The sequence below is a fragment of the Sander lucioperca genome, chromosome 19 (assembly GCF_008315115.2).
Source record: "Sander lucioperca isolate FBNREF2018 chromosome 19, SLUC_FBN_1.2, whole genome shotgun sequence".
NCBI lineage: Eukaryota > Metazoa > Chordata > Actinopteri > Perciformes > Percidae > Sander > Sander lucioperca.
Window position 1 is genome coordinate 12,355,827 of NC_050191.1, and position 26,763 is coordinate 12,382,589.

At 39.2% G+C, this 26,763-nt stretch overlaps 2 protein-coding genes across 2 annotated transcripts; one reads left to right on the top strand and one right to left on the bottom strand.

Moving 5' to 3' along the window:
• The first annotated feature begins 89 nt into the window (after positions 1–89).
• Positions 90–1,614, top strand: LOC116066465 (rho-related GTP-binding protein RhoB-like). The gene is made up of 2 exons (XM_031322570.2): positions 90–1,054; positions 1,101–1,614. The coding sequence occupies exon 1, from the start codon at positions 277–279 to the stop codon at positions 865–867; it is 591 nt and encodes a 196-aa protein (XP_031178430.1). The 5' UTR covers positions 90–276; the 3' UTR covers positions 868–1,054; positions 1,101–1,614.
• A 3,626-nt stretch (positions 1,615–5,240) lies between these two features.
• LOC116066410 (apolipoprotein B-100-like) lies at positions 5,241–21,167 on the bottom strand. The gene is made up of 26 exons (XM_031322448.2): positions 20,942–21,167; positions 20,393–20,437; positions 20,029–20,141; positions 19,773–19,918; positions 19,476–19,623; positions 18,889–19,041; positions 18,440–18,564; positions 18,101–18,186; positions 17,560–18,010; positions 17,328–17,442; positions 17,078–17,224; positions 16,762–16,973; positions 16,409–16,634; positions 15,941–16,114; positions 15,635–15,838; positions 15,364–15,531; positions 14,902–15,107; positions 14,586–14,756; positions 13,136–13,266; positions 12,809–13,010; positions 12,475–12,647; positions 12,184–12,359; positions 11,969–12,084; positions 11,483–11,850; positions 6,676–11,363; positions 5,241–6,562 (listed from the first exon to the last, which is right to left on the bottom strand). The coding sequence occupies exons 1-26, from the start codon at positions 20,994–20,996 to the stop codon at positions 5,453–5,455; spliced, it is 9,909 nt and encodes a 3,302-aa protein (XP_031178308.1). The 5' UTR covers positions 20,997–21,167; the 3' UTR covers positions 5,241–5,452.
• Positions 21,168–26,763: the final 5,596 nt, after the last annotated feature.

A 26,763-nucleotide genomic window follows, 5' to 3' on the forward strand; every position in this document is an offset into this window, starting at 1 on the left:
AGGAAACCCCGATGAGATCCAATCACCTCCTCTTTTACAAACTGTGATCTCACCTCCCTATTTCCGATTGGATTGCTATATTTAGGAAACCACCCTATGCTTTATAAAGAGATCGCAGTGGTTCTTGATAAATGTTCTGGAGTTGGTAGACGGGAGAACCTTATGGGACAAGTTTTATTTAGAGTAGCATACTAAAACAGAGGTAGTGAGTAGGCTACACCGGGAACATCTTCATTCTTAATGTCACATTTAAGCGAGAGGTAGGAAAAGGCAGGAATGGCAGACATTAGGAAGAAACTTGTCGTGGTGGGGGACGGGGCAGGTGGGAAAACATGTCTACTGATTGTCTTCAGCAAAGACGAATTTCCTGAGGTGTATGTTCCGACTGTATTTGAGACATATGTGGCGGACATAGAGGTGGAAAACAAGCAAGTCCAGCTTGCTTTGTGGGACACAGCTGGGCAGGAGGACTACGACCGGCTGCGCCCCCTCTCCTATCCGGACACCGATGTCATTCTGATGTGCTTCTCCGTGGACAGCCCGGACTCGTTGGAAAACATCCCTGAAAAATGGGTGCCTGAAGTCAAACACTTTTGTCCGAATGTACCAATTATATTAGTGGCCAACAAGAAAGATCTGCGCAACGATGAAAACGTAAAGAACGAGCTATCCCGGTTGAAGCTGGAGCCCGTGAAAGCAGAGGATGGCCGGGCCATGGCCATGCGCATTGGCGCATATGCCTATTTGGAGTGCTCTGCCAAAACCAAGGAAGGGATCTGGGAGGTATTCGAAACTGCAACACGGGCAGCCTTACAAAAACGGAAAACACCTTCAGAAAGTTGTCTTAAATGCTGTGTTTTGATGTGAATCGGCGCTAACTGGAGAATCGTGAAGCGCAGACAAGGCGCTTCCGCCGCTGGGATCTGTGTCTGAACATGTAGGCCTACGGGAAGTGACCATGGTTTGATTACTCCCTTATAATCAGACAACCTTGGTTATACTAAAACAGATGACTGCAAACAAGTTGTTTTGAACACATCCGTTGATCGTCTGATACCGGGGTGTGTGTGTGTGTGTGTGTGTGTGTGTGTGTGTGTGTGTGTGTGTGTGTGTGTGTGTGTGTGTGTGTGTGTAAAATGCACTGCTTACTGCATGTTCTTTGTGCGTCACATGATCCCAGTCTGGCCGGTGGAGGGATAAAAATGACAAACAACATGGAAGTGGACGCCTTATTCACTAATTTTCCAATGTGGACATGTCCTTTTCAAAGGCCTGCTTTCGAGCCAAGGTTTAAATTGCTCACTTCTTGTGTTTCAAAGTGTTTGCATATAGGCAATGCCTTACTGCCAAAGTTATAATAAGCAAAGCAGTACAAAAATTGCACTCGTTATTTATGTCCACTTTGTATTTACAATACAATGACTGTATTTAGTTGGTGAAATTGCACAGCATCTGGACACTATAATTCACAGAAAGCTTTGATAGAAGTTCGAGTCAGTGCAAGGATGCCCATGGTGTTCTGTAGCCTGTTTCTTCTGATGTTTTACGCCATTTTCAATAAAGACAGCTTAAGTTTACGGTTAAAAAAAATCAGTTGTCTCAGGTTTGTTAGTTGGAGCCTCAACCAAAAAGTATATTTTCGACTTCACAATAATAAATGCGTAGTTGAATAGTTTCTTTTTATGCAACATGCCAAATTGAAGGTCTTAGAGACTATACATTACACATTATCCAGCCTTGAAAAGGGCTAACCATAGAACCATATTGTCCAGTGTAGTTTAGCAAGTTTTCAGGTGGCTACAATGACTCGATTTGGGAGGACATTAATTAATAATGAAGAAAAAGTCACACAAACACACTGTAGCCTGTAAATAGTACAGCCAGCAAAGAAAGGGGGGGGGGGGGGGGGGCTTTGTCCATACAGGTCACCTGAACCAAATTATCTGAACCATACAAAGTAGGTAATACAGTATCCCACCATGTTTCTGAACTCTGAAATCTAGGTCTACCTGTCTCACATGGAGCTGGCATATCTCCGCTGTCTCAATACTTACAAAACCTGTTTGACATTTTCTAATTTAGCTACAGCTTCATTTACAGTTGTGGCGGTGATATTACCAAGAGAAGATTGAGTATTTGAGATGGTTTAGCATGTGAGTGCTTCACTCAGTGAAACGTTTTTTATTTATTTTTATTTTTACAAAATGTCATCTAAAAGAAGAGCAGGCTGTGTCAGAGCTCAATGAGCAAGAAGCACACACATATGGGATTATGGGAGAGTGTGGTAATTAAAATTTGATGGAATTGTATTATATTATTAAAACCACAGTCTTATAATAATTACACAAACTGAAACAAAAAGGTATCTGACTAAAACACTAGGCAAAAATTAAGTGTTCAGTAGTGATTTCTTTTCTGAAGATGTTAAAGTTTGTTTACAGCACTACAACTGAATTAGGAACAAAAACATCTTAATGTGTTCCTTTATGACTGCATGTACCTCACATTTATTTGGAGCTTTGAAGTTAGCAACAGAAATCAATGTATTTGAATTTATTCGTCATAATTGTGTAAGAAATTTAGCTCAAGTCTGATCTGACTAGAAATGTTATGTTACTTTTCCCTTACAGATGGTGGGAGTGCTTGTTCAAATGACAGCTATGATTATCTATTACAGACAGTGTTGCAACACTGGAAATTCAGGGTAAAACCCTGGTGGATTTACTATGCACTTTATTATCTTTGCTTTAAACATGTCATTTTCTGTGGTTCAGTAAACAAAAGTAACCATAGTGAAGATGAATCCGAGTTTAAAAAGAGTATCTTTTATAAATCCAGCCAGAGTCACAATGGCGTAAAAGTCACATTCCTCCCTGTCTTCTGTTGCTGGGTTTTTTGCTGACTTACAGGACAGGAATGCATTGTGCTGGACTGGTTAATTTTCCCACACTGGCCCCCCTCATGTGCCTCATTTCCAATGTTGTTAGGTTATTATTCACTGATCAGACAAAGCAGAGCATGTTTTTCTTTAATTTTCTTGTTTTGAAGAATAAAAAAATGGAATTTTGGAGAAGAAAAATGCTGAAAATGTGCCAAACATATTTATGAGTGTGTCAAATTATGACCACATTAATGTAATGACATCATTTCGTTTGAATGGAACAATGACATTTGTTGTTAGGAAAAACAATCCAGAATGTAAGGGAACAAGCGGTACTGTTTTGGGAAAGCCAATAAAAAAAATCAGTTTGTGTCACCATCTCTACTCTCCATTATTTTGCCTCATTTGCTCACATTAAAGACAAATGCTTAGTGTCGTGTTGCAGCTGGCATTAGTTCCAACGTACTTATTGACAATAATATGAACTATTTTGTGAATTACATCATCCATTGCATTTGTAATTTTTTTCTGTTTTTGGTAGGATACATTCCCCATAACTTAAATATAAGTTTTATGATCAGTGGTGAAGTACAGTTTTGAGGTACTTATACTTTACTTGAGTATTTCCATTTTATGATACTTTATACTTAATATTGTACTTTTTACCCCACACAATGGATCTAAAAGCTATAGTTGGTAGACACTTGGCTGATTATTATTTTGTAAACAAAACATATGAGTTTAAAACTTATGATGCATGGTTATAGAATGAACTACTTAGCTTGTGAAGTATATCAGAACAGCTCCACCCCAGACCCGTTCAGTTTATTTGACGTTTTTGCATTGGCCTGGCGTTGAGCTTTGGGTCCCCCGGTGACCCTCGCGTACTTGTGATGTCATTTCATGTGAACTGGCACGGGGGGTCCCAGAGGCCCGTGTTGCGATCGAACGCGTTTGGACAGGCTAATACAAAATGTAAATAAACTAACCAAGTCCCCATGACACGCAGGACAGTACAAGGGTTAAAATACTGCATACACTGTCCAGCAGAGGATGCAGCTGGACAGGATAGTCAATACAGCCTCAAAAATCATTGGCTGCAAACTCTCCCCCATTTGTGAGATCTGAGGCCCGTACCCACCAGAAAGGCCTAAACATCCTACAAGATGAGACTCACCCTTGCCAACTCCCTTTTCACCATCCTCCCATCAGGGAGAAGGTTGAGAGCTATTAAGATATACAAAAACCTCCCGCTTTCTCAACAGCACATACTGCAGAGCCATTAAATCTCTAAACAGCTCTCCATCCCTGAACCAGTACCTCATGAAAAAAGGTTCTCCTAACGAGCCTGTATAATTTGTATATCTCTTTACACTGGTTTTATAATACTTTTCTATATGTTTTTATGCCACCCATACTAGCGTTATTTTATCTATTTATTGTAAAGTTGTGGATTTGCGCTCTGCATCCCTATGCACCATGTCACTTTAACCTGACATCTGTCACTCTAGCCCTCTTTTTTTTATCTGCCTGTGTCAAGTGTGATTCCGTGTGGGATACCGTATGTGTATATATTTGCTCTATGTTTTTGTTGTGATTTGTTGATGTCCTGTCATAAGCACACTGAAGCAAATCCCTAGCAACTTGCACCGAGTTGTATGGCAATAAAGTATTGAATCTTGAATCTTGAATAACTGTGTTATGTTATTTTGCTTTTGATATTTTACACATATTTAGCTCATAATACTTCAATACTTTTACATAAGTAAGATTTTAAAAGCACTTGCAATGGTGTATTGATATACTGTTGTATCACTTATTTTGCCCAAGTGAAGGATCTGAATACCACTGCATACTGTATGATTACACATCATAGCCATCATTTGATAAAATAATTCATGTATTTCAAAGGGTGAGTTCATCTTAGAACTTAGCTTTTTATTATTGTTAACTGTCAAACTGACTCACTTATTCTCTTTGCTTCATGATAAGAGAGATTTTTTTGTCTTAGAAGCTATTTGTGTCTGCTAAATTTAGACCCCTAGGATACAAATGGGCATATGACAGCAGTGCATAGTGAGCTTTTTGTGACTGTGTTCAGTATTTAGTTTTTTAAAATATTGAATAACTATATATTTGTGAGTTTGAGGGGAGCAACTTTGACTCAAACTGAAGTGCTTCATATCAGGAAAATGCCAACATTTTTATTGGGAGGAATACTCAATGTGAAGAATTTAACAGTGTGTAAAAACTATAACATACTACCGTAGTTTACACTCCTAATTTTATAAGCCTACCAATGCATTAGTATTTTTAGATATGTATGTTTAATTATATACAATAAATGCACAAAGATGTTCAGTATGCAGTACAAACTGTCTTTATTGAAGGCCACATCTTTTATTTTAAATAGTACAAGACACAATGGTAGCACGGTAGGACCTGAACAACTGGGAGTCTACTGTGAAATAACAAAATTAATAATTTGAATAACAGAGTAGAGAGACGAGCATCATGGTTACACAACAGATACAATCAATGCAAACACTGTAGTATATCAGCCACTGTCAGTTAGATGAATTTGGCAACAAATGGTAAAGGAATGTCAATCTCCATCTGTCTGTCACCTACTCTCACAAATGGTTCAACATATTTGCTTTTCTCCTTAAGTGTCTTAATGACATTGTTGTGGAAACCATTAACACGTTTTACCAATAAATCAATCCAAGACTGGATGTCAGCTTGAAGCTGTTCAAAAGACATGTCAGCCAAAATAATCTGGAGTTTAGCTCTCACAGCTTTTAGATATACTACAACAATTTTGCAGGCCTCTTCAACCTGCCTGGTAACATCAGCCAGGACAGGAGAGTTGATGGCATCATTGTACACATCAGTCACAAAAGTATAGAGCTTCTCTACATTCTGAGATTTAAGGGTTTGGAGAAACTTCTCACTTTGTTCAGTGGTAAACTGCACAAATGCAGAGAATTTGTTAATGATATCTTCCAGCTGGATTTCCCCCAGTTTCCTAACAGTGGCAATCACTTGGTCCTGAATTTTCATCAAAGCTACAAACAAGTCATCAAGAATTTCTCTTCCTCTGACAACATGGTTAGAGCTAGGAAGGGTGAATTCAATGGCTTGGAAATAATCAAGGACTGCTCTAAACATGGAGGCAAAGTACTCTGGAACCTTATGAACAGCCTCCTCAGATACATCCGCAACAAAAGCACTACACTTCTGGTAGACCTCAAGCCCAGACAGCTTCTGTTCATACCCAGGAATCTGGAACTTGGTTTCTTTCAGGAATTTAACGACTGCATCAAGAACAATTTCAACTTTCTTTTGGTACACTCTGAGGATCAAAATGGTCTTATCTGTGACAGTTGTCTCAATATAATGATTTACTGCTACAAGGTTGTCAAAAGCCCACCTGAACACCATTTTACCCTGCTCTCTTGCCTGCTCAAAAGAAAGGCTACTAGTAAATCTGTAGATTGTGTTATATGTCCTGAAAGCAAGATCAGACACCATTTCCATGACAGTGGGCACCTGTTTCTTCAGGCCAAGCATCATCTCATATGGCATCTCCATGTTCCAGGTTGTCTGAAGGTTCAGCTTCTTAGAGTTAATCACAGACATCTTCAGACCCAATATATCAATGTCGGTTGTTGGCTCAGACTGTGGGGAAAAATTAAACATGAAACAAATATTAAAATATTAATACACTATTCACATTGAAATCACATTTGAAGGTTATTAGTAGGCAAACAAGTAAGCAAAAGTTATCTTACCGGGTAGCGACCATAGAGTCTGGCTTTCACTTGTGCTGGGCGCTTAGTCTGCATTTGAAGTGCAATGAGTCCTGCAGATGGAGTGGACATAGAGACAACAAGGCCTTCCTCTGGATTTCCAGTAATCTCCTGATAGATTTCCAAATTCAGGATAGGTAGATTGACCTTTGCTGAATTGGTGATGGAGGTATCCACATTTTCATAGCTTAAGGTGATGGTGCTGTCATGGTTTCCCTCAAGCATTGAATGTTTTACAGACAGGACAGAGGCCATTTTAAATCCGCCGACTGTGTTCACATTGGTTTTGCCCTCAATCTTTCCGGTCAGAACCTCAAATTCAGAGGTTGAGGAAGCATCGAGTGTAAGGAGAATGCTGTCCTGGTTAAGGATGCTGGCATCAGTTTTGAGCGTGACCATTGCGGTTTTCATGGAAAACTCATAGGTCAGATCACCCAGTACTGGAATCCTGATGCTCTGAATTTTGGGCAGGGTGATTTTTGGAAGGGTCAGCTTACTGAGGGCAGATGGAACATGCAGAGCAGGCATTGTGATGAGACTGACATCGGGCAGGGGAATGGTAAATGTGGACATCTCAACATTCATCACTGGAACTTTGTAGGCAGGGACTGTAATGGTTTTGGGCAGCTCAATGCTATACTTTTCATACTCTGCCTTTGCTTGGTCATAAGATGTAGCCAGAATGGCAGCAGTCTTATCCTTGCCGATGAGCACTTTCTTGTGCAGAGTCTTGACATTGTTATTAATGTAATTGATCACTGGATCCACATTAATGTCAATGGTGATCATCTCAGGGCTCTTCATGTACTTCAGCTTGGAGTTCATGTCAAATGTCTGCTGAGTTGTTGTCAGGAGGTAGCTCAGGCCAGTGTCTTCCCACAGAGAGTAGTCTTCCACTCCTCTCCACATACCAACAAATGGCACAGTTATTTCAGGAATGGTGATAGGCTCCTTGAGCATATCCAGATTTGCCTCTCCGTTGATCTGGGAAAATATGTTAATTTCTCTGTCACCATTGTCCATGGTGAAGTAATGGGAGTATTTGTACTGGTTGAATCTAGCCCGACCTGTCCAGCTAGCCTGCTGCATTTCAGAGTTCAGGGTCAAAGAGATGTCATTCTGGAGATCCATCTTTCCAGACAGCTTAAATGGAAGGGCAACCTTGACATTCCCCTTGTTCTTGGTGTCAAACATAAGCTCAGTAGGTGTGACCAGAGCAAGCGCAGAGTTTGAGAGAGTTCCCTCAACCTGTCCAGCTAGCTCAGCACTGTGAGAGGCAGTGAAATCAATTTTCATGTCTCCAGTATTAGCCTGGAACTTGACATTTGCAATGCTGCCCTTCATGAAAGGTGTTTCTGTCTCAAACTTGGCATTAATAATTATGTGGCGGAAAATGCAGATTTCGGCATCCACATTTTGATTCAGTTTGAGGTGGTTGCTACCTGTTGCTCCAGTGAAAGTCACTTTGGCTGTGTGGAGATCCATGACCAGCTCCATGTCACTCTTGTGGGTTACCTCATCTGAGAAGTCCTGAACTGCATATTTTTCATTGGCCAGATTGTTAATGGTCAAACGGGCAGTGCCAGCCTCAATCTGGAGGACATTCTTTTGATTCATTGATGTTTCAGTGAAGATGTTTAGGAATGGCATGTTGAGGTCATGTTTGTAGCCAGTCTCCACAGTGGCAGAAACTCCATTTTCAAGGGCAAAGAATGCATTGTTGACAAGCTCGGCAACATAGAGCTCAGTGTTGGCATTTGCAGTAGTTTCAGAGGAAGCTTGAGCTGACAGGCCATAGAGAGTCATTGTTCCCTTGTGGTCAAGTGTGAAACATGACTGGTCAACTTTAACATTCTCAGAGATGGACAGGCGACTCATCTTGGGTGCAGCAAAATGGGCAGTGGCATCCACATTGAGGTTAAGGCATTTCAAAGTAGATGTAGTCTGTGAGTTAAGGTTGATTTTGAACTCTGGTGTGACTGATGTAGTGGTGGTGTTTTCAAGGTCAGCAGTGGTCCTGAGTTTCAAATGAGGGGAGGTAACTCTGAACTCTCCGTAGAGTTTCCCAAAACAGGGAATCATGGTTATATCTGCAACTTTCTTCTTCAACTCCATAGTGAATGTGTCATAATCAAACGATTTTAATTTTTGGACCATCCTCATGAAATAGTCACTCATGTCATCAATCAGCTGTTTAAAGTTAAAGGAATACAGTTCATTCACAAGCTCCTGAACAGGTGCAATAACTCTTTTGAGCAAAGGCTGTATGTCAACTGACTTGAGAGCAGCAATTGCAGACTGTATCTTTTCCCTCACCTGATACTGCTTCATAATTTTAACAACCTCATCCATGATGGCCCCGATCATCTTCTCAATCTCATAGCTGGAGAGGATCTCTTCTATTTTGGCATAAATTACATCAAAGTTGTTAGCAATGTTATGCTTCTTGATCCAAGCCACGATAGCATCCTTCATTGATTTCAGCACATTCATGACTTTGTCAGTTGGGAACTTGGCTGTCAAGTTGGTCATGACGTTTTCTATTGAGTTGAGAAACTTTCTTATGTCTTGGACAAAGAGTTTGAAGTCAAAGTTGTCAATGACCTCCTTCAGTTCGGCCACTTTGTTCTGAATCTTGGCACTGATCTCATACTTAGTGTTGAAGTCTTTCAGCATCTCAATGCTGTGGTCCATCATTCTCATCATTTTGATCTTTACATTTTCAATAACTGCAGGCAGATGCTCAATGAATGGGATCTGGATGAAATGGCTATCACTGTTCTTGTCATATTTCACAAATCCAGAGATGGCGTAATCTTGATTGGCGTCACTGAAGAGGGCAGTTGAAACAGCTCCTGACATCTCAATACCCATTCTCTCTGCATTGTTAAAGGCACTCATTTCTTGATCAAAAGTGTGCTCGTTTACTGTGGATGCCATCTTCAGTGTGACACTTTGCTCTTGGAGGCTCAGCATGCTGTTGAACTTGTTGTCCATATTAGTGATGATAGTGGTTTTCAGTTTATGGGTGGTTGAGGCTCTGTACTCAAAAGACTGTGTGAACAGAAGGGGTTCTGCCTTCAGGAGGAATTTGCTGTATAGTTCACCACTGTGCTCACCATACAGATACACTGCACCATTGGAGTTGAAAATGGCATCAATGTTCAGAGTGAAGGGTCCAGCAACAGTTTTAACTGTACTGTCCATACGAAGAACTGGTGAATTGAAGTTAGCCACATTGTTGAATTTCATGGTCAGACCAGCAACCTCCATATCAGTGGTATGCGTCATTTGAGATCCCAGGAGTTTACCATTGGTATTGCACTTTGCAGAGAGGACCATGTCAACGAACTTGACTTCATACGTGTGCTTTAGCTCTTCTTCTAAGAAGACTCCCATCATTGTTCCAGTCAACTCCATATTGTAGGGCTCTGCCTTGAACTGGGCATCATTCACAAAGTTAATCTCCATGATCTTCAGGTCATTTTTCACAATAACTGAGGCAATAAAACGCTCCATGTTAACTGTGATGTCATGCATGTAGGAGTTCCTTTTGTCGAGGAAATTGTCAGTCTTGGAGTGAAGGGAGAAAGATCTCAACGTAAGAGACAGAGAGTGGGTATTTTCGGTTCTCATCTCCTTGAGAGATCCAACTATGTTGTTGGAGAGGCTCAAGCCATCTTCATTCAGTCTGAGGTTCACTCTGTTTCTGGTGTTGATGTCAAAGAGGTTGCCCTTAAGGATGCCATTGAGATACACTTCTGTGCTTGCAATCTTCCCATCAACATTGAGCTCAGCCTTGTTGTCTTTAATGGCTCCCTTAGTGGTGAAAGACATGGTAGCACCAGAGTTGTCAATTCCACCGTGGAAAACATGCTCGAAGGTCATTGGGCTGTGCTGAGCAGTTGTTGTACAGCTAGTAGTCAGGCCATTCATGGTCAGGGCTAAGGTTGCCTTGTGAGAGGCAAGGCTTGAGAAGATGTTCAAGGAGGCATCAGCATTTATCTCCAAGCCGGTGGGGTTCATAGACCCAGTGAGCAAAGAGTAGGCACGGTTCACTCTGTCACCAGCTTGATTCTCTATCCTGAGGCTGGCCTGTCCTCCAGAGGCAGAGAACTCCATCTGGCTACGAAGTATTCTCTCTTCAGCCTTGGTCACAGAGTCAGACTGGATGTTAAGCTTGACATCTTTGTAGCTAAAGCTCATTTTGGTGGTGTGGTTGATGGGGTCAGTGTTCATGATGGTGTTCGACTCAATCAAAAGTTCCTCATTTGCATATGATGCCTTGATTTTGTTTGAAACCTTGAGGATTTCAGAGTTCACCCTCAGTGTACTCTCCAGTTTAGCTTCTTTCTTTGCTGGCTCAACAGAGAAGGTGTGTAGATAAGTAGTGCTCGCAGTCATGGGTCCAATAGACACACTTCCGTCTGTGTTGATATCTCCAGAGAGCATGTTTGAATCTAGGGTGACCTGGGTGGTAATAGTCAGAGAAGTCTCCAGACCCACAGGGGTGCTGGCATAGATGTTATACCTTCCTGTTGACATTACTTTGTCTGTGACAGCAATGGTTTCCAGCACATCAAAACCTGTGTTCATGAGCATGTGGTTCAGGGAACCATCAATGGCCAGTTTCATAGTCTTCTCTGGTGTGTCAGTGATTTTTGTAGCTCCTTTAAAACAGACAAAACAGTAAAATATTAATCAGTATCAACTTTTATGTTGTTTCTCTAGAGATAAATAACAAATGTATAATTATTCTAATTAAATACAAGAATAAAGATTAAATTACCCTCAGTTGAAAAGGAGAGAAGTTTAATTGGGCTGTCAGCCATGATGCTGAACTTGGCCAAGTAGCTAGGAGACTCTGCAGTGTTGTTACCAGCAGACACAGTTGCCTCCCAGTTATAATAGTTGCTGTTGACCTTGGCAGATGCTTCCACCATTCCCATCAGAGGCAGCGCAAGATCATATTCAGAAGGGATGATAAAATCAATTTGGATCTCCTTTGAGGCAAACTCCATGCCCAGCTGAGGCATTGAGATGTGTGGGGTGTTGAATGAAGGTATCATTAGCTCCTCAGATGATTTGCCTCCAAGAGGCAGAGGGACAGTGATGGTCAAACGGTCCTGGTTGAACTGGTACTTAAATGTGCTATCACTGGTGAAAGGATAAAAGCAGAAAATGTATTATTATGTAATTTAAAGCAGACATCCAACTGGTCACTACATGTTGTGAAACATAATAATTATTATCTTTAGATGTGGGGTATACTTACAAGTTCATGAATAGGTTTTCAGGCATGGAGGGCATTTCAACACTTGCAATTCCACTCCTCAAAGTCTCAACATAGGGAACATCAGCTGAGATCTTGGCCATCCAGATATCACTGGCCTGATGAAGAAATCACCACATTTGTCATGCTTTAGTCCAGAGGAACTATAACTAAGTCAAGGTCTGCTAAAATAGTTGTAATGATTATATTATCTTGACCTCAACTGCCTTGTTGAAGATATGACGCAGTTTCATGTCAGTCTTGACAACCTGCTGGTCCACGATATCCTCCGCAAACTGCCTGAGCCAGGCCTGGAGGGCTTCAGTGTAAGGCACCAGGATCTTAGTATCAGCATTCATGTTGGACATCAGATGAACCTCAGCTTGGTCTTCACCTTAGATACAAAGCATTTAGCATTTTACTATTACATTTGAGACAGTGTTTGAGACAAATGCCTGAAATCATCAATCTTTGAAGTCCATTAGCAGTATATTCTTAAACACACATACCATATTTGAATGTGATTGCCTGAATGGAGGAGGTCTCTGGGAGCTTGACATCACTTTTGATCTCCATGGTGAGTCCATCAGCATTGCTCATTGTAGCAGTGATGGCGGCATCAGTCTTGAGTGAGGGGACCAACAGCTGAACCTGCAGCATGCCATCAGTCATGGCCTGAAGCCTGTGATTAATAAAAAAATATGATCAAGTCAATGTCTGTATATCATTTTTTTAGCTGTTTTGTAAATGTGGCTATGGGGAATGTTACAGTACATAGCTCTAAGTCAGATATATTATTTATTGACAGTATGTTAAACAAAAGATTTTTGTTTGTTGACTCACTTGGCACGGCCAATCAGAGAGAGCTGGGACACGTTCTTATTGGTGATCTCAAGGGTAATGGATTTGCCTTTGGCACTGCTGTCAGTCAAGCCAACCTTAACGCCGGCCTCGACATCAAAGTCAGGTACCTGGATTTGTGTGGTAAAGACATTCCTGTTCCTGTTGTACTTCATGGTGGCTGTAGCCTCGGTAGGCTGAGCACCTAAAGTTAGAGAAAATATAACTTGATTACTCATGTATGTAACCCTATTAAATTAAAAAGGTGGTTGTGGCACAGAAAGACTTCAATCATTACAAATGTTTTTTTTCCAAATAAGACGTTCATACCCTCAGCTCTCAGGGCCAACTGCAAAGAATCAACCTTCTGGCGGCCGTCCTTTCCTTCGCTGAGGAGTTTGTATGCAATGGTGGCTGTGTACTCAGAGACCTCTTTAGAAGGCTTAATGTCCAAGGTGAACCTAGGGGGAAAAGAACAAAGTTGAACTCTCTCAAATCTTCTGTGATATTGTAAAAACACAAGAACAATCATTTTTTAAGTATTTGTGTTTCAAACTTTGACTAATTCTACTAAACAGTGTTTATGTCCTTCAGGGACATGCACAGACATTTCGAGTAGGCCTGCACGATTAATCGTTATAAAATCGCAATCTCAATTCACCCCTGTTCGTGATTTAATTTTTAAATGACATTGATTTTTATTTTTTTTATTTTATTTATATTTTGGGGGGCATTTTTGGGCCTTTATTTTGATAGGTCAGCTGAAAACATGAAAGACAAGCAGTTAAAGAGTGTGCTAAGATTCTGTTTTTGATACTGTACTTAAATTGGCAATTGACAAACTCCATTTCTCTAGAGACTGAAGCTGTAGCTGCAGGATGTTGATTGACATGTTTTAATTATGTAAAGACATGTTCAACATGAGTTCAGATAAAGCCTGTATCAGGGCCATATTTAGTTCAATGTGTTATATGTCACTATTTGTGGTAGCCTACTGTACTTAAATGGCCAGTATGTACTTAATTTTCTTTATTCATTGAAGCCTCTATGTTTACAGGCTTGTGGTGATGTGCAATGTGCTATAGGTGCCAAATAAATCTATGTTTGGTACTGCCAATTTGTTTTGTTTTGTCATGGTTCATGTGTGCAATAAACATTACACTTCGTGAGAAAAAAATCGTGGCAGAGAATCGTGATATAAATTCTAAGCTAAAAAAACGTGATTCATATTTTTCCCTGAATCGTGCAGGTGATACAAACGTTACAAGCTCAAGCTGCACTTTATTCAAAACTCAAGTGGATTTTTGTGGTTACTAGTATTCACAGGGCATTTGTCATAAAGGGCAGAAGGCAGAAGGTCTTGGTGTTCCCTCTCTTTCATATGCGGTGCACCGTGTGAGAATATAAACAAAGTCACGTGACTGACCATTTAATTTAACTTCAGTAATGATGGGTGTATTATCGTATTGTTGCAGCCACCACAGCAAAAAAAAGAAAAAGAAAGAAAGTTTATTTAAGCTCTTCCACCAGAGGGGCAGCTAAGCCAATCAGGGCAAACGGGCTTTTGCCCGGGCAACAGTAGCCTGTACCTGTGCACGTCCCTGATGTCCTTACTGAATGGCATACTAGTACATGTACACAACTGAAATATGTCACATTACAGAGGCGAGACACCATTAAATTGCCATTTCCTTGTGACTGAAAGAATGATAATCATTCAGTGCATTCAGTGACATAAAAATGAACAAAACAATCACAGATTTGTCAAAGAAAAACTTACTTAGACTCTCCATTCAGGGGGAAGTAAGGAACAGCAGTCTTATCACCAGTGCTTGCACGGAGTGTTTTGGTGCAGTATCTGACTCCAGAGAAGAGAGTTCTGCAGTCTGCGTTACCCTCTGTGTGTGGGATCACAGCAGCCTGACCAGCACCCACAATCAGCACTTTATTGCTATTTCAAAGAAAAAATAGCAACATCAGTTTCCATCTTCTAATAACTTTGTTAAACATGCTGTAATAAAGATTGCCATCTACTACTAAAGCACTTAAAAATATATATCATTTATCAAATATAATTTATGAATGTTATTTTTTACCTGATGCTGAAGAGCTTTGTGGTGCCCTGTGGGGTGGGGATGGACAGCTTGACCTGGTTCTGTTCCATGGTGATCTTGGCATTGAGCGTGCTCTCATGGTACATGTTGGTGTGCATCTCAACAGTGGATACAACGAATTCAGGGACATGGACTCCCATCTGAGTCACAAACTCAACTCCAATAGAGGGTGTGAACAGCAGCTCATTCTGTGCACAAAAACAGATCACATGAAATTAAATTAGTTGCAAAGTCAAGAAAGAAAAAAAATGACACTTCTACTATAGTACAACTACTATGACAGTCTATTATATTATTTATATTGAATTATTATTGTCATAGATTTTAATAAAACTTTGCAGGACATTTGAGGAAGTACATCAATGAAATAGCAACAGCATAATAATAAAACTATGATTGATAGAGCATTGAGGGTAGGTTAAGGACAAAAGATGGAAAATCTACCATGTTTGGAGCCATGCGAAGGCCTCCCTTTGCTCCAGGAGTGAAGGTGCCAGACAGAGCAAATGTCAGAGGCAAGCCAGATGCTGTTGGCATGATGAATTTGTTGTCCATGAAGATGTAATGGGCGAAGATTTCATTGTCAGTGCTGGACATCAGTTTAGCCACAACCTGATAAAAAAAAAATCAATGGTCACTTTTGAATTCTCCTTCACTATGGTACAGAAAAAAACAAGCATTATATTAAATAAATAACAGGAGTTCAAAAGAATACCTGGGTAGGAATGGTCCTCATGAAAATCTCTGCATACATCTTTGCGTTATCAACAAGGGCCTTCAGTTCGTTTCCCTTGATGTAGCCAAGCTCAGCTCCCATGATCTTCAGGTAGGCCACGGCCTCTGGGGACTCTTGACTCTGCAGATCCTTTACCAGCTTGTTGAAGTTGCGAACAATTTCTCTTACAAGATTTTCGGGAATCTTAGGAAAAAGTTGTATTAGTTTTGGTGGTATCAGTGGAAATGATTAACATAACTTATACTTAGAGAGTGTTTAACAGAAATAATAACACACAAGATATACCTTTTGTCCTTCTGTGTCCAGGGGAGAAACCCATTTCTCAAGTTCTTCTTTCATCTTTGGTGGTATCTTGTCTAAAGTCCAGTACAGAGTCTTGCACAAAGTGTCAGGGAAGAACCCGGTCTTTCCGAACAAAGCATCAATGGTTGGCTCAAAGCCCCTTCCTTCCATGCCAATCTATCAGAAAAAATAAAACAATTAGATTAAAAAACAGTGTGGGCTTAGTGTGTTAAAGTGTGAATTTGAGCCAAACAATTATCTTACATATGCTATTAAGTTTTAGTTTCAGGGGCAGATGGGTAGGGCTGACCAAATTGACCGAAAAAGTCCAACATAGCAAATAATATTAAGAAGAAGAATAAGACATATGAATGACGTTTACTGCTGTTAGTGTTTACAGTAAGTCTAAAACTACAATTTGAAACAGCAACAAATTACTGATTATAGTATGTATACTTTAGTACTACATACCTCCCAAAGATCCATGTTAAAACCAAAAGCTTTTAGGGTAGTTTCCAGCATTATCTCCCTAGGCAACTGGCTACTGGGATCAAAGATAATGTTGCCCTGAATGGCGGCCTGCATGCTCTCATGTGCCATGCCAAGGTTGTAGTTGCGGGACTTCTTGGTGTAGTCGCTGTGTGTGGCGACACTGACGTCAGGGTCCTGCAGGGCATCCTTTATCTTCTGACCGAGCCTGGGGTAATAATAAAATGTAAAAACAAATCAGCTGAATATAAAAAGGTAGGTGGTTAAATCGGCACAGTATTTCCATGAAATACAGCATAAATTGTTTTGATAGTTGAAAGGTGCTCCAATCTTACTTTTGGGTCTCTGAATCAGTGGAGGAAATGATATTGTAGACGTGGGAGGTCACAAAGGCCTTGATCTGCATGTTCTGCTCCTGCTTAAGCAGCTTTTTCACCATCTCAATGTCACTGTCCTGGGGATTCCTCATCAGAATCAGGTAAGCTGCCAGGCGCTTCTGCACAGCACCCTTGGGGTACTGGCAGACTCTCTGGAGGTTAGCTCGAACCTGGATAGAAAAACAACAGTAACATGTTTGTTATTGTGGAAACTCCACGACATAAAACTGGGAATCTAGGATAAAGTTCATTCGTGGAGGGGGCTGTTAGTTACCTCATCTGTCGCAGACATGCGTCTGAAAGCTTGGATGGCAGCCAGCTGCACAGACAGTGTGGTTGCAGGCTGTCTCATGCACTTCACCAGGGTGGTCTTTATTGCAGCGTCAGCAGCCTCCATTGCATCTCCCATGTTACCAACAACCTGGATGGAATAGTATTGACAGTTGGAAAAAAACATCAAAGTAGAAGTTGCCATAAAAAGTAATATGTTTATAAGCTGTCTATCTTCACAGCTGATTACCTACCCTCAATGTCAGGAAGGTCAGATCTTTCTCCCCAGCGCAGTCTGTGCCCAGGAGGGAAGTCATGTACTCAGAGACAGCAGTGATCTCGGGGGTGACGCCCTCAGCCTGATACAGTCTAATGACAAAGTGAGACATTAGGAATTAATTTACAACAGAAACCACCACTCGCTGGTATAGTATTGTGGAAAACTTTCTTCAGATTCAAAAAAAGATGATATGTAGGTTTACTTACTTCCTGACTGCATTGCTCAGGGCATACATGATGGGTTTGCTCTGCTTGTACTGAGCCATTGCCAGCATGTCCTTTACCATGAGGCGGGAGGGGTTAGGCAGCAGTCCCAGGGCGTAGACAGCAGCATCAACCTCCAGAGCAGCATCATCAAAGGTCCTGAGAATCTTCAGCATGGCGCTGGTGCACTCTGGGGTGCCGCACTGAGCCAGAGCTTGCCATGTCAGAGATTGGGACATGTCCATCATCTCAACAGTAGCAGATCCCAGGACGTCAACCTTCAGGCCACGCAGCTCAGACACCAGTTTGTGAAAGAGGCTGGCACGCTCCTCACCCTGAGTGGTCTGTGACAGGGTGTTCAGCTGCTGCATGGTGGCAATGGCAGCATCCTTGGTCTGCACAGGGGACTTTTCGTCAGCAACATCCATGGCCAAGGCCTTGAGGTTGTACTCATCTGAAAAAATATATATCACAAACAGTGAGAAAATGCCGCAAATTTGACACATTTGACACACTAAGCAATTTTAAAAACCGAAACACTCACTGCGGTCAAAGATTCTGTCATTGATCTTGGTGGTCTCTCTCAGAGTCACAGTCTGCTTCACCAGAGTAGAAATTCCATATTCATTCCTGTTTGCAGAAGAGATGAGACAATTTCACATATTGGTCATAATAGGGAATAATTACACCTCCTAAAAGTAGTATTTTTCTAAGGCATATTCGTTAAGAAATTCCCTAAATTGGGCACAAATAATGAAACAAACCTACAATTCACATTTTCCACAGTTTTTGCTCTTGAGAATTGGAAAATAGGGCGCGCTGTACACTAGAAATGGATCACTCTTCTATTATTTAGTCGATTCTTCATTGTTTTCAAACTTACTGGTGGGAGAGGGGCAGGAAGATGTGTTTCTCTGTGCAGGTTCCACTAGTCATGTGCTTCTTCTGGTTGTCAAATTTGTAGTTGCAAGTCTGGGTGCTGCTAATCATCTTGGACAGAGGGTAGTTCTAATGGTAGAAACACAACATCAATGTTTTGTTAGATTATGAAAAAGAGCAGAAGGAGAAGGAAATAGCATGTTGAAGATTAATTTGATGTTTTAATTTTCAGTTTCACATGGGCTGCTTTTAGTGTTTTTTTTCTGTTCCGTTCAGTTTTTTTGTTTTCTCTTTCTAAAAGGCAATCTGTGGATTCATCATCAGTGGCTTTATACTGTGGAAATATAGCTTATTTTTAATTGATATTATGCTATTAAATAATGTACACAATCTAACAACTCTTGGCTTTAGTTTGTGATGGTGACAGTGCGAGGTAGTTGCTTAATCTCTTACCATGCCAGTGATGAGTGCCAGGGGACTAGTGACCTGCCTGCGGGCAAAGAAAAAGTCACATTTGGAAAGATCCCTGCTGACAGTCACATCGGTGGCGATGTCCTCTCTGGCGTTGACGCTGAAGTCGGTGGGGCACACTCCATGCACGGTGGACTGAAAATTATGAGAGGCATCATCAATACCAAGGATGTTGGAAACAATAATAAAAAGAAAAAGTTGCAAAACATGGTAAACGTGCTTTTTGTCCTTTAGCAACCTCCATAAATCTGATTATCAATTCTTCTGAATGATTACCCCCCGTTATGAGAGCCGGTGATGCCATTAGCAAGATAAACTTATCTAGGACTTTGACCTGCAGCTGAAGAATGTCATTTTGTGAACATCATGTTACAGGAGTGTACTTATCACCTGTGACTGGTACATCTTATCTACTCATTGTGCAACTTTTTTTTTTTTTATCGTTGCACATGAGTCTACACCATGATCCGAATCACAATCTACATTGTGACTTTGGCCTAAATTGATTGGCAACTGCTTTAAATACTGACAAAACAAAAAAAAGACAATAAAACAGTGAAGGGAGCTACCATTTTGTTGTTCTTCTCCTCTTCCATTACTGGCACGATGAGAGCAGAGACGATTCCCCTCTTGATGTTCAGGATGTTGACAGGCTCATCATCCTCGGGGTAGAGTCTGACATCAGTCTGTCCTTCGACTGTGATCTTCAAGTTGTTCCTGTTGACGTGGACAGATCATCATTTACAACCTGACATTTAGACCATCCTTTTCTTTAATTTTAGCCACTTTTTTAATCATACAGTCCTCAATTTTAGGACTAAATAATACAGCTGAATATTAAATATTTGCTGTATTACACAACTTACTTGGCCATGGCAGCTTTAAAAGCCTGAGCTTCCTCAGCAGGACGATACACTGGGTTTCCTTCTGTGTCCACACCAGAGATCTCACTCAGAGAGCACTCTGTTGTGCGGATGATGAAGCTACAGGTCTGGGGCACTTCAACCTCAACCTGTACAGCAGAGTAAACATTTTTTTTTCAGTACTACTGTTTGTTTTCTATTCTATTCAGGGTTACACGCCTGTTGTGCTTGCAGAAATAATCTAGGTTGTGTGACATACTTTGCAGGAAACTTTGGGTCCACTCTTGTTGTCGGTAGCTCCATTCACGCCGTTAAATGTCTCAGCTTCATAGTCGTACACAAACCGCCGGAAGTTCTTGAATCTTTTGGCCACTAAAAAATATTTATAACATCATTTAGAGCTCTGTAATGTTGATGTTTAGTACACTGTGCATCTTTTTACACTTATATAAGAAATTCTCAGACTTAATATATATCTTGAAATACTCAAATACCAAGAAAACACGATCAATAATTACTGACAGGTGGGCTCATTAGTAAGCATTCAAAGGTGTATTTATCAAGTATAAACACATCTTATAATAATCTATGAAAACAATGTTAAGATTGATATAGCAACTCACATAAGCAAACTGGAGATTGTTCCTCAACACTTCCCACATCTTGCTCTGTAAAGGATGAAAAACTGTGTTTGCTTGACATTTTGAAAAAGCCACAAGCTGCTATAAACCTTAGCTGAGAACCATTAAATACTTAATTAAATAAAATCAGTATTTATAAGTATAATTAAACCATCATTCAGCATATTTTAGCTCATTTAAAAAGGGTTTTAATAGCATCACAGTTAACACAAATAGTATGACAAAATGAATGCTCGAGTACCAAACAAGCTATCAAATATTGCCACATACATAAACAGCAAAATCTTAAAAGGAAATTATCAGGGGTATTTTTTTAAAATACCAAACAATAAACATCCACTAACACTTTTCTCTCAAATTTAGAGAGATTTATTTATTTATGAGGACCATGCACATTAGTCAACATTTCTGTAAATGTGCCAGTGTTAGCCAGCTGGCTACTTTTCAACAGTTTTCAATAGATTTACACTTAAAATTGTATAACTATATACTTAAATTCTATTAGCTTCAAAATAAAAACACAATACTTACGGGCTAGTGTGTATGTGCCCAGCAGCAGCAAAAGGCAGAGCTTGGTACCCCCCATGATGGGATAAGTATAGCTCCCGAATGCCTTAAGGTAAGAAGAGTTCTTCTCTTTCTGTGAAGCCCAATTCTTATACTCTCGACCCTTGGCTTTTATAGTTCTCTCTCTATATCATACTGTTTGTGATCACCAGGACTTGCAAATGTGTTGCCCTGGTTCCAAAGTCTAAGCAGTCCTTGTGGCAGGCCAAAGGTCAAAACGTTTCACAAACTAAGACTTGACTGTCAGCACTGGGTGGGGGTGTTGTATGTGATTACAGTATGTTACATTACGTCTTCAGCTTTTGTTTTACTGTTTGGGTTTGTTTTTTCTCTCGGGACATTAGGCTGATCCTAAGGTCCTTTTAATGGAGAAATATATATATTAATGTTCATCATTTATCTCTATCTCCAAAAAACATTTGTAATCAGTTCAATGTCATATAATAGCTCATATATCCTGAATCACTAACTTTGATTGCTTGTTTGTAATGCTCAAAGGGCAGTACATTACATGTACAGTAAATAAACTAATTTGGCTGTATCAGCAAAGTAAGGGGATTACTTTTTTAATGGGGAACAACGCCCATTTTCAAAATTCATACATGTTATTCCTATGGTCTAAGACAGTCCAACAATATAAGTGAGTTTTTTGTTAGTGCTAAAACTCAAATTTGTGAAAAAAGTGCTGCTCCATAAACAATAAACTGGGAAAGATGTAATAGATGACACTGAGAGCACACAGTAGAACACTACAATAGAATAAAGCTTGGGTAGATAAAAAAAAACAAAAACAAAAAACATTCTGTGGATCCACAAAATCAGTCTCTTATTTATTGTCTACAGAGCAGCTCCATACTTTATACCTGATGACATCACAAGTTGGAGACTTACTTCTCTGGTTTCTAGCTTTGTGAAAGAGTAGCTCATGTTCACAAATATTAATTGAACTTTCCTAGGCCATAGAAATAACATTTTAAATTTAGATGGTGTTCTCCTTAAATTCCAGTTGTGTGTGTCATTTTGTTTTTTATTCTAAATGTTTTCAAAACCATTGTCTTTAAGTCAAGTGCTTAGTTTTGACTATTTCAGAGATGTGATTTAATGTTGAAAGACACCAGGAACTTTAAAATTAAGTACTCTGCCGGTCTTTATGGATTTTTAGCACAAAGGTTACACTATAGTGTCCTTTCTGAGCATTTACAAAGAAGGCCTTTTACAGAAAGTAACCCTTTACTCCATGACTGCCCAACAATATGAATCATATCCACGCAGAATCGAAACCTGAGTCACCTGCTGCTTTTGCTACAGCACTTGGAGAGTTTTATTACCGCTGTATTAGAGTATGTCTTAAAGCTGTAGCACTTTATGAACTTATATGATCTGGTTTAGGCCTTTTCATGCCATGCTGATCATCAGATTTTAAAATTTGTGCACACACAATATCATATTGTATTATAGCATTATAAGCACAAGTGTAACAGATAACAATAATGGCTGCATTCCATTTATGTGTGCCAGTTTTTCAGTTCTGGTACAATGCATTGTGTCTGTGGCAAAATGGCAAACATTTCATGACTTCCGCCTCTCCAATGTAAAGACTTTTCCTTGTCTTTCATTACAGTAAACTGAATAATTTTGTTCTGTTGGTCAGACAGACATTTGGAGGCTCCACCTCAACCAACCACAAGAGTAAAATGCTGCTTGAACATTAATGCATAAGTAACAATACTATATTGATATACTATATAAACACATATATATATATATATATATATATATATATATATATATATATATATATATATATATATATATATATATATATATTATATATAGTATATAATAAATACACTATACACACTCACATGGACCATTTCTCTGCATTAAGTACTTTTACTGTTGATACTTTAAGTACTTTTTACATGATAATACTTATACTTTTACTTCGGTAACATTTTCAGTGCAGGACTAATGGATTATTTTTGTGGTATTGGTACTTTTACTGAAATAAAGAATATGAATACTTACTCCGCCAGTGATAAGAAGCAACAAACATTTACATAAGACAACTCTCTAGGAGATAGTTAAAGTCTAATTTGATGGAAACTACATGAATGTCTTTGTCAAGTTCAGGCTTATGTTCTATATATTCAGAAGTAGGCCTCTAGTATGCTTGGCTTAATAGCTTAAATTGTCTGAGACACTGTTCTACAATGTTAGATTTACCATAATGAAAAAGTAAATTAAGCCAATGCCCTCCGAAACAGTGGATTTACTGTTACAGTCAAAGAATACATTTGTCTGTTAATGTTGCTGATAAAAAAAGACAAATGTCTGAACATCCTTGGTTCACCTTTCACCTCCTATAAAGAAAAGGTCTGTAACAGCTGTTTGATCGAGATTACAACAGAGGTGAACTCAAGATAAGCTAATCAGTCAGAAGAAGACAGACTAAAATTGCATGAGTCACAACAGCACTGAGTACAGTGATTACAGTATGTACAAAATGACATCATTGGGCTTGGAGCAAATGGCCATAACTAAACGTTACATTAATACAAAGAAAATATGGGACAAATAAAAGAGCAATTAGAAATCTGTGCTGAAATTATCCTTTTCTAGGGTTGTTGTGATGTACAAGCATTTTCAATGTTTAATTAACCAGAGACAGAATTGATATAGAGGTGGTCACAAAAACCAAAATATCCATAGATCTCACAGATGTCTTGTAAAACCTTTTCTTAAATAATAAATGCTAGTAGTGTAAATATAACACATTCTGGGCATCTTCACAATCTGAAACAATGGGTCCTCTAAGATCTAAGATCAATCAAAATTAAAAAAACATATAAAAACATGACCCACAAATACGGATCAATAAATATAGAAAATCAATTTTTGCCACCCCTGTGTCTGAGGACTTTTGAGCTCCGGTTCAAAGTTCGTTCTGTGAAGCTGATCATCTGCTGTATGTCGCTCAATTGTGTTGTGAAAGGAGTCACACCAGATGAATATGATTCAATACATAACACATAGAGTCATTGTATGGCTACAATGGTCCTCAAAACTAATGACGTATAACATAAAAAACCACAAAGCAGCTAAACAGCAGATCAGTAAAGTAAAGCAATAACATGGAGGTGCAACAATATTACAAATATTAAAAAAGTAAGCAAAGTCAGCAGAAAAGTGGGATTGATTACACAATAGTAAAAAGAGCTTTTACATACATTAGCACTATAAGAGAGGACTATATAGGAAGATCATTTTTACATTTACCCATCTTAAAATGCAAGTCATCCCAAAGTCAATACGACTGGATTGCGTCTTGCTTGTAATCTATGTTTGGACATTGTCTGGACCCTGACAGGATTAGTTGGAGCCAGACCCATCATTGCTTTGCTCAGCAAAATTAACTCACCTCTATAACTGTGGTGATACAGTCTTGATGATGCAGTAGGTGTTGTCATAACTACTGGACTTGGTACAAATTAGAGATATGGTTCTCCTGACCGAAAAACAGATGCATGGCAAGTAGAAAAGATAAAAAAAACATGTCATGTTTTCAAATCACGACCAGATAGAAATAAACATGTTGACAATGTCAATATCAATAAATAAATAATAAATAATACATATTTACTGCAGGAAACCTTGGATGTGCACCAAAAAATATAGACCAAATCTAATTATAGCTTTCATGTTCTTCAGCTTTGTTGATTTAACAGTTGGTTGTGTTAGTGTTTTCATGAAACACAAAATAACTAATACAACAGCTATGCAACAAAGCCTACCATTCATAAATGTGAATTTTCAGTTGTTTTTGTTGCAATTCTTTTTATTGATATAACTATTTATTGATATAAATGTGGTTGACAAAATATTAGAAATACGTCAAATGGAATAAAAAACAACTCAATAACATACAACTGCATTAAGCACGTTTCTTCCAGTTTACTTACAAGCATAAAAACAGTGAAATCATGCAGACAAAATCTAATTTTTGAAATACATAATTTATTATATAGAATGTACAATAAGGAAGTAAAGGTTTGCTTCGTGTGGGTTCCTGCCCATGTAGGTGTAGATGATAACGAGGACATATTGGCCAAGCAATCAACTAAATCCCAGATTGTGGACATGGAAATCCCTCTTAGTAAAACTGAGGGCAAAGCAATTATTAAGCATCAAATGGAAATAGTATGGCAAGAATACTGGGACATAAATTACACAGGAAGACATATATGTAACATTCAAAGACATATTGGGTCAGGAAGAAGACTGGGCAGAAATAGAAGAGAAGAGGCAATTTTTACACTCAGGGTAGGACATACTGGACTAAATAAAACACTCCACATAATAGGTAAACACCCAACTGGAAGATGTATACAATGTGATCAGCATGAGTCTGTGTGGCATGTGCTGCTGGATTGTAGGGGCTATGAAAAGGAAAGGAAGAAACTGAGATTAGCATTAAGAGAAGCTAAAATAAGTAATAACTTTACAGTAGAAAATGTACTTGGAGATGCAGCATGGGGAATGCGTGCTCATATTATTGAATATTTGAAGGAAACAGGGCTGTTAGAGAGAATTTAGTTTAGTATATCCTAATTTTGTTGAGATTTTTTTGGTTTGTTATGGGATTTTTTTCTTCCCCCTGCTAATCTACTGTTCCGCAATCCAGTCCGGTAGGTGGCGGTAATGCACCTTAAATTGGTTGCCAACCGCCAATAAAAATCAGAAGAAGATGAAGAAGAAGAAGAAGAAGAAGAAGAAGAAGAAGAAGAAGAAGCTGAACTGCTTTGACCTAGGATTATCATTAGCTGTATTTGGTTTCAAGTTATCATCTCCTCAATATGCATCTAAATCTACCTTGAATGTATCATTTACAGTTTCACCTAGACACACTACATGACTTCAGTCATAAGAATATACAAAATAAGGGAGGCAACAAAGCCTTTTGTTCAGTCATTGCACCTAGGTAGGGCATTTCATTTTCTCAGAAGGGATGCTTGTTGTTTTTTTCTTGCTGAGTTGTGTTCAGGTGATCCCTTTTGTTGGATACTGCTATCTCTTGTCTGTTGTTCAAAAATAATACACATAAAGAGTGATTGGAATAATTAAGAGAGCTAGATAACTTACACAAGTAAAAATATGCATGTCCACTTGCCAACAAGCCCTTTATAATACCATATCTAATATATTCACAGACAGCTTGAAGCTTTAATTACTTCTGTGTGTGTGTTTCTGGAATGCTCTCCAGCAGGGCGTGTGAGAAATGAATTGCATGATGTCAAAGAGACTACCTTGCAGTTACCACTTTTTACCATTGGAACATTGCAATTATAATTCCATTGTTAGCTTGAAACATGAAGCCTTAAACGTATCGCAATATGAATGGCTCTCAGATGTGCCTCTCTTTAGAATTTTGCTTGTGCATATCCAGTATTGCATTGTGGTGAATCGCCAGTCTTTAGCTGTAATCAACAGTAACATTTAAAATAGACAGTGGACTTTTTTACTTCACGTAACAGGAAATTCACAGCTGTAATTAATAACATTAACAATGCCTCCATTCCATTCCTTCCATTTGAGTGAACAACCTGCCAGTGAGCTAGCATGTTCATGGAATTAAATTATTATTGATGTTATTACTGTTATAACATCTGTGTTTTTCCTTCTTTGGCATGTCTGACATATGGCAGTGTCCATCACATTAGAACCATAACCATAGAGCTTTGTCCCAATCAGGTCAGTGCTTAACAACAGAACAAATAGGCTAATGC